At 38.2% G+C, this 15,459-nt stretch overlaps 1 protein-coding gene across 21 annotated transcripts in view; it reads left to right on the top strand.

Annotated features, from left to right (window-relative positions):
* The window catches only part of SCMH1 (Scm polycomb group protein homolog 1), a 232,838-nt gene that overhangs the window by 31,634 nt on the left and 185,745 nt on the right, over positions 1–15,459 (top strand). For all 21 annotated transcript variants that reach the window (XR_013519963.1, XR_013519965.1, XR_013519964.1 and 18 more), the window contains exon 2: positions 9,080–9,209. Coding sequence is in view for 5 of the 21 variants with exons in the window: in XM_035251035.3 (XP_035106926.1) it covers positions 9,197–9,209 (13 nt within the window). In the remaining 16 variants the exon portion in view is untranslated. The remainder of the gene's footprint in view (positions 1–9,079; positions 9,210–15,459) is intronic.

The raw sequence follows: 15,459 nt of genomic DNA, 5'->3' as shown, positions 1-15,459 counted from the left end.
GAAATACAAAACTTGGTGTGTTGACTTTGTATCCTGCAACTTTGCTGAATTCATTTATTAGCTCTAACAGCTTTTTTTGTGGAATCTTTAGGGTTTTGTACATGTAAGATTATATAATCTGCAAGCAGAGATTATTTTACTTCTTCCTTTCAAATCTGAATGCCTTTAATTTCTTTTTCTCGCTTAAATACTTTAGCTAGCACTTTTAGAAGTATGTTTAATAGAAGTGGTGAAAGTGGATATCTTTGTCCTATTCCTAATCCTAGGGGAAAAGCTTTTAGTCATTCACCATTGAATATAATATTATCTGTGAGTTTTTAATTTATGGGCTTTATTATGTTGAAGAAGTTCCCTTCTGTTCTTAGTTTATTATTTTCATTATAAAGCATGTTAAATTTTGTCAAATGCTTTCTCTACATTGAGATTACCATGTGCCTTTTTTTTTCTTCATTCTATTTATGTGATCTATTACATTGATTGATTTTTCATATGTTGAACCATCCTTATATTCTGGGAATAAACCTTACTTGGTAATTGTGTATGCTCTCACTATATTGCCAAATTTAGTTTGCTAGTATTTTGTTGAGGATTTTTACATCCTTAAGGGCTGTTTTTGAAATTAAAGTTTTATTGGAACACAGCCATGCCCAATCATTTCTGTATTATCTTTGGCTACTTTCATGTTTCAACAGAAGCCACACTGTCTGCTAAGCTACATATATTTCTTATCTGGCCTTTTATAGAAAAGGTTTGCCAACTTCTGAGTTAGACAAATAACTCCTTACTCTGGTTCCATACTGCCCAAGAAATCTGGTTCTTATTTGGATTCCTGTGTGGATGCACCTTTAAAGTCAAATGGCCCTGGTCACATACCAGTAAATATTTTAGGTGGTTATATTTCTCACAGTAAAGTAATAAATTAACATTCTAGTTTATCCATTATGATATAATGACCTATAGCTCTATCCACAAGAGTCTGTTCCATTTTTAACAGAATAAGGATTCTGAACTCACAAAGCTGAGAAAAAGGTCCTGGAAATTGGAAACGTAACCAAATTGCTGCCCTTGAGAAGCCCTGTCTGGGTATCCAGCTTTCTGACTTCCTCTGATAAAATCTAATTTCACTGCATGTCCCCTTTGAACTACAGTAGTTCGTATTTCTGTTTTTTTTTCTATCTTTTGCTTTTAGATTTCTACATAGTACTAAGGAAGAATGATTTCATATTTGATATAGCTGAACCATGCAAAAATTAGATCTTTGAAAAGGTCAGAGCCTGTATTTATACATAGTACAGATAGAGAGTTATCTTCTATTAGGTTGTGTATGAATATATATGTCACAAAAAACAGAGTGAATTAAAAATCTTTCTTATTTTATTCTGCAATTTTTACAAATTCTGTGTGTCTTTATAATCTGCAAACTACAGATAATTATCTCATAAGTATGTGTATTGTTATTAATCTTGTTTTATAGAAACAATAATGGGTTAAGAGACTTATTCAAAATCCTGTAACTAATAGCTGTAAAACCAAGTCCCAGATCTTTTGCTTGTAAGTCTTAACCTTTCCACTACATCATAAGTTCGTAGTCAATATCAGAATTTAGTAGGCATGTAAGTATGCAACTGTATGAACATTGGAAATAATGTATGTAAAAGTCTGTGAAAAAGTGCTAAAACCCCTTCATGGATGTTGAGTATAATAAATAATTCAGATCTTGACCTTCAGTATCTAACATATAATCTTTGGGATGATACCAGAGTCCTCAATATATAATATACCACTGACTTAGGAAGACAAGCAAAATTCCTCAGAAGATGCCTTCTTTCTACTTTTCTAGCCTCAGCTCATTCAATTGCTGTCATTTGTCCCCATAGCTTACTCTGCCCCTTTTCATCTATAATAAATGGCTATCATTGTCCATACACATTCTCCATTTCTATGTTCAATTCCATGTAATTGAGAAGAATGCCTAAAATACCTACTTGCCTTTCTTCTGATAATCCTAGCTCAACTTCATCTCCTCCATGAAGCTTTCCTCAACCTTCCCCCACCCTTGGCAAAGTTAATCCTTCCCTCCTGTTTTCCCAGAGCACTTTTTATAGCAGATCTCTGTATAACAAAAATCACATGATGATTGTATATTTGAATTGGTATCTCTCCTACTAATCTGTGAGTTCTTTGTGAGCATGAACAGGAACTTAGACTTACTTGTCTTTTTGTCTTTAACATGTTACTACTAAGCTTAGATTTTGTTATGCAGCTCAGATACGTTTTGTTTAATGAATAAAATAAGAGCTGCAGTTCTTTTTTTAAAGGATCTGTATGTACAGTATTCTAAGTGGGAGACTGACCACACAAAAATACCTGGAAACACATAAATATATGTAAAAAGCCGCTGGCCAGCTTCTTTCCCTCATTGCTGAAAGTCCAGGTTTATTCATCACGCTAGGTGGGTCTCGACTCCTTTACCTCTGAGGCCAACGCAACGAGGCAGCGGGGCATACCTCCTCACGGGAGAGGACTAGAGACCTTTCTCTAGAGGAGGATGGGAATCCTAGATGAGCCCCCAGATTGTTGGAGCTAAAAATGCTCAGTTCTGCAAAGTGGAACTAATACTCAAGCAAAAATTTTCTCAACAAGGCAGTTTATTTCTCAGAATGGCATCTCTGCATGCAAGGCAGAGGCCAGGGAGAGCTCACAGAACAAAGAAGAGCAGCAGTTTTTATCCCCTAATGCAGACTTTGTTCTTGTGTCCTCCCACTGTGGGCTGTGGTTGGACTGCACAATCTAGGCCAATTCTGATTGGTTACTGTTGACATCATCAAGGGGGCAAGGGTAGGCTTTTTATGGGAAGGAGGGTTAATAAGTGATGGGAAATGCTTGGATGTGTTTGGGCACAACAGAGATAGGGAGGGCTGATAGATGAATGGTTACAGTTACTTTTTAGAATAGAACAAAGAACTAGAGACTGAAACCTTTTGAAGAAGAGGAACTATTTGATCTTAACAACAGTAACAGTGACTTTCAAGGAGGTAAGGGATGTTCAACCTCCCACAAAAAAATCCCCATCTTAGTACCTTAAGTATGTTATAATTAGTGGACATGTCAAGTCATAACACACATCATTCTCTCCCATTCTGTCTTCCTAAGGGGACTGGTTCCTGTCCAACCCTGTAGGACTGCTGTAGTAATATATCGTATATGTATGTTAAAGTAATACATATGCACTATGAAAATTTTGCCAATAGAAGTACACCAAATGAAAACATCGGCTAGAGATGGTAGGCTTGGAGATGGAGGGAGGAGGAGACATTAAACTAAATGACTTTCAACATTTCTTCCAAATCTGCAGTTCTATGTTTATACTAGCAGAGTGGTTGCCAAGAACAAAGGAAAAGACTGCAATGTGACTTTGACATGCATGGTTGACTTGAATCAAGGACAAAATGATATAGGGGAAATCCAATATATGAAATCTAAATTTGTAGAGCAAATTACTTTGCAGTGAACATTGAACTTATTTTTATGAAGATTGCTTTTAACTAGCCATTTTGGTATGTTCAAATATATTTTAGTAAAAATCCATTTACACTTAACTTTTCAGTGCTATATTTACTGTGTAAAATAAAGCAGGCACACATTATTCATTATTTCAAAGAAGGAAGAGATTTCAGCCAAGTTACGTTGTAGTAGCTACAGCGGAAATAATTGACCTGGGTCTTGCCCATAAACCTGCAATTTGATAGAACTTTAAGTTCTATCATTGTGGGGCCAGGCACAGTGACTCACACCTGTAATTTCAGTACTTGGGAGGCCAAGGCAGGAGGACTGCTTGAGGCCAGGAGTTCAAGACCAGCCTGGATAACATGGTGAGCCCTCATCTCTACAAAAACTAAAAACATTAGCCAGGCCCACTGATGCACACTGGTAATCCTAGCCAGTCATGAGGCTGAGGTAGGAGGATTGCATGAGCCCAGGAGTTTGAGGCTGCAGTGAGCTATGATCATGCCACTATACTTCAGCCTGAGCAACAGGGTGAGACCCTGTCTCTTAAAAACTAACTAACTGAAATACCTGAGGTATGTAAGGTATGTAAAGTGCCTACCACAGTGCCAGTAAATGGTAGATGAAGATGCAGTAGAGAAAAAAGATGATGGTGGTGATAATACTGTTATGTCGTCTGCCCCCATATCACACTTCTTCTGTAAGGCTTCAGAGAGAAAGTTGGTATTGTATATATTTGTATACAAAAGTACATACATGTACACACATATTGTCCATGCTGCTAAACCTAAAGTTATACAGTGTTGCTTATAATCATGAAACCAGGACTTATACTTGGAGTCTCAGATTTGGAAGGAACTTTAAAGGTTACCCAGTCCAGCCTCCCTCTTCCTCCTAATGATTTAATATCTTCACCAATAGGTTATTTTACCTCTGTTTTCTCTTCCTCAGTGATGGCAAATTCATGCCTTTCCTTCCCAGAGAGTTTATCCTACTTTAGAAAACAGAGCTCCAACTGGCAGAAAGTTCTTCCTGATAATGTGCTGAAGCCTATCTACCTATAGCTTCCACTCACTAGTTCTAATTCTCTCCCTTGGGGTAATATTGAATGAGTAGAACAAATCTCCTCTCTCCTGCGTGAAATCCCTCTAGATATTTGCAAACAGCTCTCATATTTCCCCATGAGTCTTTTCTTTTAGTTAAACTTCCCTAGTTTCTTAAACTCTCACTTTCCTTGTTGCTTTTCATTAAATGAGATTGTGCATCTGTATCTCATTTAAAATGTAGGACCTAGAATTAAACATAAAACCCTACCTCTGATGTGTTCAGACTGGCAAGAATGGAGCATCCAGGACTGTCATCGTCCCTATTCCAAATACTGAGTGGAACAATGTTGATGCTGATGCACCACTTATTTAATGACATCAGATCCATATATGGTCTGCCAAGAAGTATGATGTGGCACTATAGAAACTACTGACCTTCTTCCTTATTCAAGAAGCATGAGCCAGCATTCCAAAAAGCATTCGCTTCTCTTATGCTGTGCCTCATACCTCTGCAAGCCTCTGGAAAGGGTAGACATTATACATAGTTAAAGAATAGTAGGACTACCTGTAGGACAAAGGAAGTCATGGCCTCTGCATTTTCATTAGCTGCTTATTGCTTGTTAAAGGAAGTACTTGTGTTCACATCATAGATTCTTCTCTGCGCATACACAAAGAGGTATGGTTACTACAAAGCAAGTGGAGTGGGGAAACCACCGAAGAAGTATGTTCCCTCTGCTACATGGAGGAGACAGGATTTATTGCTTTCTTTGAGAAAGAGAGTGGCCAGTTAGCTTCCTCTCCCTTCTTCTGGTGGATCATTCCAGAGGAATATTATATCTCATCATGTTTATCTCCAAATAAAGTAGAAGTAAATGAAGGATAGCTGGAGGCAGAGAATCCGCTGAGATGTGCTAGGAATACTTGGCTGGGCGCGGTGGCTTGTGCCTTGTAATCCCAGCACTTTGGTAGGCCAAGGCAAGTGGATCACCTGAGGTCAGGAGTTCGAAACCAGCCTGGCCAACGTGATGAAACCCTGTTTCTACTAAAAATACAAAAAATTAGCCAGGCTTGGTGGCAGGTGCCTGTAATCCCAGCTACTCGAGGCAGGAAAATCGCTTGAACCCGGGAGGCAGAGGTTGCAGAGAGCCAAGATCATGCCACTGCACTTCACCCTGAGCAAGAAGAGTGAAACTCCATCTCAGAACAAAACAACAACAAACACCTTGCTGATAAGAGAGAATGGCTGATGAGTGGCACATCCCAGAGCAGTCCCCAGTCTCCTGCTTTCCTCTAGTTTGACCTTTATGACCACAGTGAGCAGATGTTCAGCTCACAGCTTTTCCATTTTGATTTCTGTGCATATTTGCATGGTATATGATTCATCTAACACTCAGAGTTCTTATTGAGTTTTCAGAAGTACACTTGATGCATCTTTTTTTCTGTTTTTCAGTTTCCATTTCTGGGGGAAATATTCCACTTTTCTTGTTCTTTGAAATAATACAATATCTGGCATGTAGTAAACACTTAAAACGATAGTTATATATTAATAATTTTACTGTTAATATACAAGTGATAATTTGTAACTAAGTTTTTAATAATATCTTAATATATAAAGAATTTTTCTACTTTTCCTTACTTCAGGGGGTGGCCTGTTGTGATTGTTTTATTACATTTTGAAAGGATACTGCCATAGCCTTATAGATTTATTTTTTTACTACGTAGTATACTTCTTTCCAAGATTTTCAGAAATATGAATCATTATATTACATTCTGTAGATCTGCACTATTCAGTGAGTAGCCACTACCATGTATGTCTAATTAAATTTAAATTTAATAAAAATTAAATGCAATTAAAAACGTACTCAGTTGGACTAGCTAAATTTCGAGTCCTGAAGAGCCACATGTGGCTAGTGGCTACCCATTGGACAACAGGAATATAGAACATTTCTGTCGTTGCATTAAGTTTTGAGAGGCTGAGACTGGCAGATCCTTGAGGTCAGGAGTTTGAGACCAGCCTGGCCAACATGATGAAATCCCATCTCTACTAAAAATACAAATTTAGCTGAGTATGGTGGAACATGCCTGTAATCCCAGCTATTCAGGAGGCACTGCTTGGGATTTTAGTAGTCAATACTCTTGTGCTCTTTTCTCAGAAATTGAAGAGGATATATTTTCTAGGGTGTTCCTAAGACTAATCTCTTAATGTTTCAGGGCTTTGAACGTGCATTTTGAAGATTCACATTACTGTTTTTATTCCAGCCCCTTTGTGTCATTACCATATTTTGGAATAAATACAGGCACTTTCACATCCTCCAAGAAGATTATACTACCATAAATATTATTTTGTTTCTTTTTATTTATTTATTTTGAGACTGTGTCTCTGTTGCTTGGGCTGGAGTGCAGTGGTATGATCACAGCACGCTGCAGCCTTGACCTCCCAAGTAGCTGGAACTATAGGTGCATGCCACCACGCCTGGCTAATTTTTATATTTTTGTAGAGATTTGGTTTTACCATGTTGCCAAGTCTCAAACTCCTACGCTCACACAATTCTCCTGCCTCAGCCTCCCAAAGTGCTGGAATTACAGCTGTAAGCCACCATGCCAATCCTTACCATAAATTTTAAAGGTCTCAGCCAACAATAAGAGAATCCCACAGGAAGAAGTAGCAAAGTAGAAGTAATTCTAGCATATACTCCACAGAGTGGTTACTCAAATTGTGAACATAGAATCCTTGAGGGTTAAGCGGTAAAGGAGTGATGTCCTTTTTGTAAGTGTTACTTACAAAATACTTTTGTATTACTCATGATCTAACTTTTCCTTGTGAGAAAGGTATTAAACAGCAATTTTTTCTTTAATAATCCTTTTTATATTTATGTTACTTTAGTTTTTTGAGCCAGGGTCCCTCTCTATTGCCCAGGCTAGAGTTTAGTGGCGAGATCACAGCTTACTGCAGCCTCCTGGGCTCAACTGAGTCCTCTTACTTCAGTCTCCTGAGTTGCTGGGATCACAGGCATGCACCACCATGTCCAGCTAAAATTTTTTTAATTTTTTGTAGAGATGGGGTCTCACTGTATTGCCCAGGCTGGTCTCAAACTCTTGAGTTCAGGCGATCCCCCCACCTCAGCCTCCTAAAATGCTGGGATTACATGTGTGAGCTACCACACACCTGGCCATTAAGTACTTTTAAAGTGATTTTTTCATTTGTTCTTTACAGCAGCCCATTGAAGCAAGTAGCATTGGGATTATTATTCCCATTTTACTAATAAGAAAACTGAAATTCAGTTAAGTTACTTGCCTGAAGTCTTTTTTTTTTTTTGGCAGAGTCTCACTCTGTCATCCAGGCTAGAATGCAGTGGTGTGACCTCTGTAACCTCCACCTCTTGGGTTCAAGTGATTCTCATGCCTCAGCCGCCCTAGTAGCTAGGATTACAGGCATGTGCCACCGTGCTTTCTAATTTTTATATTTTTAGTATAGAAGGAGTTTTGCCATGTTGGTCAGGCTTGTCTTGAACTCCTGACCACAAGGATCTGCCAGCTTCAGCCTCTCAAAGTGCTGGGACTACAGACATGAACCACCATGCCCAGCCATGTTACTTGCCTAAAGTCTTAAAGGAAAAAATAAACATTAAGGCAAAATAGAGTTGAGATTCAAATCAGGGTAAAATTTTAATGCCAAATTCAGCATTTTTAGTTTTGTTTTTACTTTGTTTTTGTTCTACTGTCCTATCACTCCAACTATAATAAAGAAAAGAGTGAAAGTTCTTTAGGGGAACTGAGCTACTCTCAAAGAATTGCTGCAGTCTCATTTGTCCTGTGACCATGTGCTTGGGGTGCCATAACAGAATACCACAGACTGAGTGGCTTAAACAATAGAAATCTATATTCTCAAAGTTCTGGGAGCTAGAAGTTCAACGTCAAGATGCTAGCAGGAGAAGCTAGAGATGAGGCCACTTTCCTCAGCTTACAGATGGCACCTTTTTGCTGAGTCCTCATGTGGCATTTTTTTCTGTGTGGAAGAAAGAGATCTCTCTCATGTCTCATCCTTTTGTTTTAAGGAAACCAATATTATCAGATTAGGGCCTCATCTCTATGACTTTATTTAACCTTAATTACCTTCTTAAATGCCCTGTCTCCAAATGTAGTCACATTGGGAGTTAGGACTTCAGTGTACAAATTTCGGGGAGACATAGTTCAGTCTGTAACACCATGTTAATGGGTTTTTAGTGTCTTTTGATATTCTGGCTCAATCTGGTTAGGTGGAAACTAAATTTAGTATTTACATGGGACCAAATGTAGCAAATATCTGTATTGTTTATTTCCGTGAATACAGAGGCTTAGTTAAATTCAACCTGTGGTACTTTCTGTAAGGTACCTTGCAACTCCAAGATATTCTAATGGCAAAAAAAGCTGTATCTAAATTTCCTACTTTTCTTATAATGTAGCCCAATTTGTTAATAATTAGAGATCTCAGTACTTTATAGGTAATAAATGTTCCTTTCCCTCCTCCCCACCCACCTTTTTTACAGATGGAGAAATTAGCATCCAGAGAAACTGACTTGTCAGAAGTCAGAGCAAGGTATTGGTGGATCTGGGGATAAATCCCAAGCTTCTTAACTCCTAGACCGGTTTTTAATCCATTGACTATGCAGCCTAGTGGTAAGTATCTTTTTACCCTATCCTGGAGGTAAGAGGGATTAAGAGACCTAGCAAGGACTGACGTTTAGGAATTCCTCATTACTAATTAGACTACTTGTTATCCTTTTCTGTATAGCCATGATGACATTTTTGTCATTGGTATGAATTTTCCACATTGGGAGAAGAGTTTTGAAGTTTTGCTTTTTAAATACTTAAAAATATTTTTGTAGCGGTTTCGCTACATGAGAAATAATCATTAAGAAAGGAAAGAAAGGAAACTAATGAATTTGTTCACTGTGTCCAACAGAAATACAATGCAAGCCACTTATATAAATTTTACTAGTGGCCATATTGAGAAAGGTAAAAAGAAGGAGGGGCACAGTGGCTCACACCTGTAATCCCAGTACTTTGGGAGACCCAGGTGGGCCAATTGCTTGAGCCCAGGAATTGGAGACCAGCCTGGGCAACATGGCAAAACCCTGTCTCTACAACGAATACAGAAAAGTAGCCAGTCATGGTGGTGTGAGCCTGAAGTTACAGCTACTAGGGAGGCCATAACACTTTATCACACTTGTGTAACTCTCTCTCTTCTAGACTAAGAGAGGGTGCCTTGTTGTTTTTTAATCCTTTTAATGAATGCAGTTTCAGTACAGAAATTATCAAAGATTTTAAGAGTGTTATTTTGAAAATAGTAAGTTGGAATACATAGTTAAAGAATACTACGGCATGTTTCTAAATGGAATTTAAATGTCAAATTGAATAAGATTTAATAGGAAGCTTTCCAGTGCTCTTTAAACCTATAATGTTGCATTTATTGATTCATTTTATTGACCTAGATATGTGAGGTAGTAAGGAGAATGAGACATAATCTTTACTGACAAATAGTTCATAATTAAAACATGCATGTGGTCAAACACAAATATACATAAGATATAGTTAGTTGCTACTATAATCTCTCAACTCCCGTAATATTGTTTGATGCTTAGTGAAAGAGAATTCCAAGGTTGGATAGGATCTTAGAAATTTATCTAGTTATCTCCCTTTACAACCTGTGAATTTTTCTCTCAGCTTGGAAAAGTTTCAGCATCTTTGGTGATAAGTGTCATTTAGCCTTTCTGCTTGCACATTTCGGTGTAAACCAATCCTCCACAGGACAATTCTCATTGCCAGAAAGTCTCTTTCTGACATCTGTTTCCCTGTAGTGAATGCTTTGTTGAATGCCTCCAGTCAAAAGATACATTTTGTGAAATCTCTGGTGAGCATTCCAGTAGCATGTAAGCTAGAACAGAGGTTTTTATCTGGTTTGTTTAGTCATATATCTCCAGTGCCTAGAATAATGACTGTCAAATAATGGTAATAAATGTTTGTTGAATGAATGAATCTAAACAGAAGCAGGATTTAGAGCATTATTTCAATTTAGTTTTTTAATTGTCAGATTTACTCCCTTCGTGGATTATTACTTATCTTTCATTGCTGTTTCCTAATCAATTCTTTCCCTGTATGACATAGTTTAACTTATTGAGCCCTAGATTTTTCATCTGTAAAAAGATATTATTAATGCTTGAGATGAAATATATGAAAATGCCTGGCACTGGGCCTGGTATGTATAGTAATGGTAGGTATTAGTTGAATCTGAATGGAATCAGTTCAGCAACCTCTGAGTCTCCCCTGATCCTGACATCCCAGGAGCGCAAGTTTATTTTTTTAAATTAAATCTCAAAAAATACACATAACACAGAATTTGCCATTTTAATAATATTTTAGTGTTCAGTTCAGTTACACTAAAGACATTCACATAGTTGTGTACCCATCACCATCATCAATCTCTAGAACTTTTTCATCTTGCAGAACTGAAACTGTACCCATTAAAAATGGTAGTTCAGGCTGGGCGTGGTGTTTCACGCCTATAATCCTAGCACTTTGGGAGGCCGAGGCGGGTGGATCACGAAGTCAAGAGATCGAGACCATCCTGGTCAACATGGTGAAACCCCGTCTCTATTAAAAATGCAAAAATTAGCTGGGCGTGGTGGCGTTCGCCTGTAGTCCCAGCTACTTGGGAGGCTGAGGCAGGAGAATTGCTTGAACCCAGGAGGCGGAGGTTAAGGTGAGCCGAGATCGCGCCATTGCACTCCAGCCTGTGGAACAAGAGTGAAACTCCGTCTCAAAAAAAAAAAAAAAAAAGGTAGTTCATTTTTAGTATTAGCTTAGGTAAAGCATGACAGAAATGATAAATCTGTAGTAGAAAAAAAATACATTCTAAAAGTGAATATAAATGACATATTACCTGCAGTTTTAGATTATCTGTTTTCAGTTATTCTTTATTAATATGAATAATTGCTGTCTTACCATAGTGGCTTCTAAGTATTTTCTATGTCACAGTTGTCTTGATGAGAGTATGCATTGAAATATTATTGACTTTTTAATATGGATAATTTTTCTCTCATTGCATAACTTTCTGCATTTAGTAAAAAGACAACTTTTTTTTTTGTTTTTTGACTGCTTGCTGTGCGCCAAGCTCTAGGAATACTGACTGGCTTAAGATTATTTAGCTCTTACACTCTGACAGGCATAAATGTAGAGCTGTCACCAGAAAGCTGTTACAAAAAATATTTGTCCTGGACTGTGAGGAATAAATAGGAATTTCCCAAATAGAGAATAGGGGAAGGTCCAGAGGTATGAAAGAGTATGAGTTTGGATGCAGTTTATGGTCGTATGAGCTTGGAAAGAGATATGTTTGGATACAATTTAGGGATTGATCCTGGAAGACTTTTAAATGGGGTAGTGACATGTTTCGTCTGTTTTGTATTTTAGAAAAATAATGCTGATCTGTGACTGGAAAGCAGTAAGAACAAACATAGGAATTAAATAACTGTTTTTATTTGTCAAGGTGAGAGATAATGAAATCCTAAACTCTGACAAGGTGCAGGGGAGATTAAAGAGAAGAGATGGTATTATTTTAGAGGTACAACTGACAGAATTGGATAACCAATTGGATTTGGAAGGATTACGGGTTTCTAATTTGTTATGTTAACTGGGATAGGGACTGCCAGAGAAGAAACATAATACTTGGAGCAAAGGAATAAAACTGATTATTAAATAGTACCTATATATTATAATATACTATGAAACATAGTCATTATTCTTAGAACACTTTGAAAAAATGACAGGTGACTAACCCTTTTTTAATGTGTAAAATTCTGTCGGATGCTGTATTCTCTTTATTTTGGGACAGTTGCCTGATTCAGGGACAATTACCTGATTCACTGAGTAGTTTATGGCAATACTTAAAAATTACACATTTTGTAATGCAGTTGTTTCTTTTTCTTGAATGCTGCTCTCCATGTTCCAGCAGTTTGTACCAAGAGTCTTATTTCTTTTTTCTTTTTTTCATTTTGACATATTTATTTATTTATATTTTTCAGCTGAAGGCTTCGATTTTTATATAGAAGGAATCAGAATGGATCATTCCACAAAGCACAGCAGCCACAGGCATCTGTCTCCATGCACTTGGCTTTCGCGTCTCCTAGGGCCAACCCTCTGCTTTGCATTGAAACCTGTTTCCCACTCCTCCTCAAAGACTTTGCTCCTGGAATTATTTCCATTCCTGCCTCATCTTTTCTTTTTCTTTCTTTTTATTGCATTTTAGGTTTTGGGGTACATGTGCAGAACATGCAAGATAGTTGCATAGGTACACACGTGGCAGTGTGATTTGCTGTCTTCCTCCCCTTCACCCACATCTGGCATTTCTCCCCATGCTATCCCTCCCCAGCTCCCCACCCCCTGCTGTCCCTCCCCATTCCCCCCAATAGACCCCAGTGTGTAGTGCTCCCCTCCCTGTGTCCATGTGTTCTCATTGTTCATCACCCACCTATGGTGAGAATATGCGGTATTTCATTTTCTGTTCTTGTGTCAGTTTGCTGAGAATGATGTTCTCCAGATTCATCCATGTCCCTACAAAGGACATGAACTCATCGTTTTTGATGGCTGCATAATATTCCATGGTGTATATGTGCCACATCTTTCCAGTCCAGTCTATCATCGATGGGCACTTGGGTTGGTTCCAGGTCTTTGCTATTGTAAACAGTGCTGCAATGAACATTTGTGTGCATGTCCTTATGGTAGAACGATTTATAGTCCTTTGGATATATACCCAGTAATGGGATTGCTGGGTCAAATGGAATTTCTATTTCTAGGTCCTTGAGGAATTGCTACACTGTCTTCCACAATGATTGAACTAATTTACACTCCCACCAGCAGTGTAAAAGTGTTCCTGTTTCTCCACATCCTCTCCAGCATCTCTTGTCTCCAGATTTTTTAATGATCACCATTCTAACTGGCATGAGATGGTATCTCGATATAGTTTTGATTTGCATTTCTCTGATGACCAGTGATGGTGAGCATTTTTTCATGTTTGTTGGCCTCATGTATGTCTTCTTTCGTAAAGTGTCTGTTGATATCCTTTGCCCACTTTTGAATGGGCTTGTTTTTTTCTTGTAAATCTGTTTGAGTTCTTTGTAAATTCTAGATATCAGCCCTTTGTCAGATGGGTAAACTGCAAACATTTTTTCCCGTTCTGTTGGTTGCCGATTCATTCTAGTGACTGTTTCTTTTGCCGTGCAGAAGCTGTGGAGTTTGATTAGGTCCCATTTGTCTATTCTGGCTTTTGCTGCCAATGCTTGGTATTTTGGTCATGAAGTCCTTGCCTACTCCTATGTCCTGAATGGTTTTGCCTAGATTTCCTTCTAGGGTTTTTATCGTGCCAGGTCTTATGTTTAAGTCTTTAATCAATCTGGAGTTAATTTTAGTGTAAGGTGTCAGGAAGGGGTCCAGTTTCTGCTTTCTGCACATGGCTAGCCAGTTTTCTCAACACCGTTTATTAAACAGGGAATCCTTTCCCCATTGCTTGTTTTTGTCAGGTTTATCAAAGATTGTATGGTAGTAGATATGTTGTGTTGCCTCCGATGCCTCTGTTCTGTTCCATTGGTCTATATCTCTGTTTTGGTACCAGTACCATGCTGTTTTGATTACTGTAGCCTTGTAGTAATGTGAAGTCCGGTAGTGTGATGCCTCCTGCTGTGTTCTTTTTGCTTAGAATTGACTTGGCTATGCAGGCTCTCTTTTGGTTCCATATGAAGTTCAAGGTGGTTTTTTCCAGTTCTGTGAAGAAAGTCAATGGTAGCTTGATGGGGATAGCGTTGAATCTGTAAATTACTTTGGGCAGTATGGCCATTTTCACAATATTGGTTCTTTCTAACCATGAACATGGAATGTTTCTCCATCTGTTTGTGTCCTCTCTTATTTTGTTGAGCAGTGGTTTGTAGTTTTCCTTGAAGAGGTCCCTTACGTTCCTTGTTAGTTGTATTCCTAGGTATTTTATTCTCTTTGTAGCAATTGTGAATGGCAGTTCGTTCTTGATTTGGCTCTCTTTAAGTCTGTCATTGGTGTATAGGAATGCTTGTGATTTTTGCACATTGATTTTATATCCTGAGACTTTGCTGAAGTTGCTTATCAGTTTCAGGAGTTTTTGGACTGAGATGATGGGGTCTTCTAGATATACTATCATGTCGTCTGCAAAGAGAGACAATTTGGCTTCCTCCTTTTCTATTCGAATCCCCTTTATTTCTTTTTCTTGCCTGATTTCTCTGGCTAGAACTTCCAGTACTATATTGAATAGAAGTGGTGAGAGAGGGCATCCTTGTCTAGTGCCAGATTTCAAAGGGAATGCTTCCAGTTTTTGCCCGTTCAGTATGATATTGGCTGTTGGTTTGTCGTAAATAGCTTTTATTATTTTGAGATCGTTCCATCAATACCGAGTTTATTGAGGATTTTTAGCATAAAGGGCTGTTGAATTTTGTCAAATGCCTTCTCTGCATCAATTGAGATAATCATGTGGTTTTTGTTTTTGGTTCTGTTTATGTGGTGAATTATGTTTATAGACTTGTGTATGCTGAACCAGCCTTGCATCCCTGGGATGAATCCTACTTGATTGTGGTGGATAAGCTTTTTGATGTGCTGTTGCAATCGGCTTGCCAGTATTTTATTGAAGATTTTTGCATCTATGTTCGTCATGGAGATTGACCTGAAGTTTTCTTTTCTTGTTGAGTCTCTGCCGGGTTTTGGTATCAGGATGATGTTGGTCTCATAAAATGATTTTGGAAGGATTCCCTCTTTTTGGATTATTTGGAATAGTTTCAGGAGTTACGGTAACAGCTCCTCTTTGTGTGTCTGGTAGAATTCGGCTGTGAACCCATCTGGACCTGGGCTTTTTTTG

This window comes from Callithrix jacchus, chromosome 7 (assembly GCF_049354715.1).
Source record: "Callithrix jacchus isolate 240 chromosome 7, calJac240_pri, whole genome shotgun sequence".
In the NCBI taxonomy this organism is placed as follows: Eukaryota; Metazoa; Chordata; class Mammalia; order Primates; family Cebidae; genus Callithrix; species Callithrix jacchus.
This window is presented reverse-complemented; position numbering and strand designations above follow the sequence as displayed.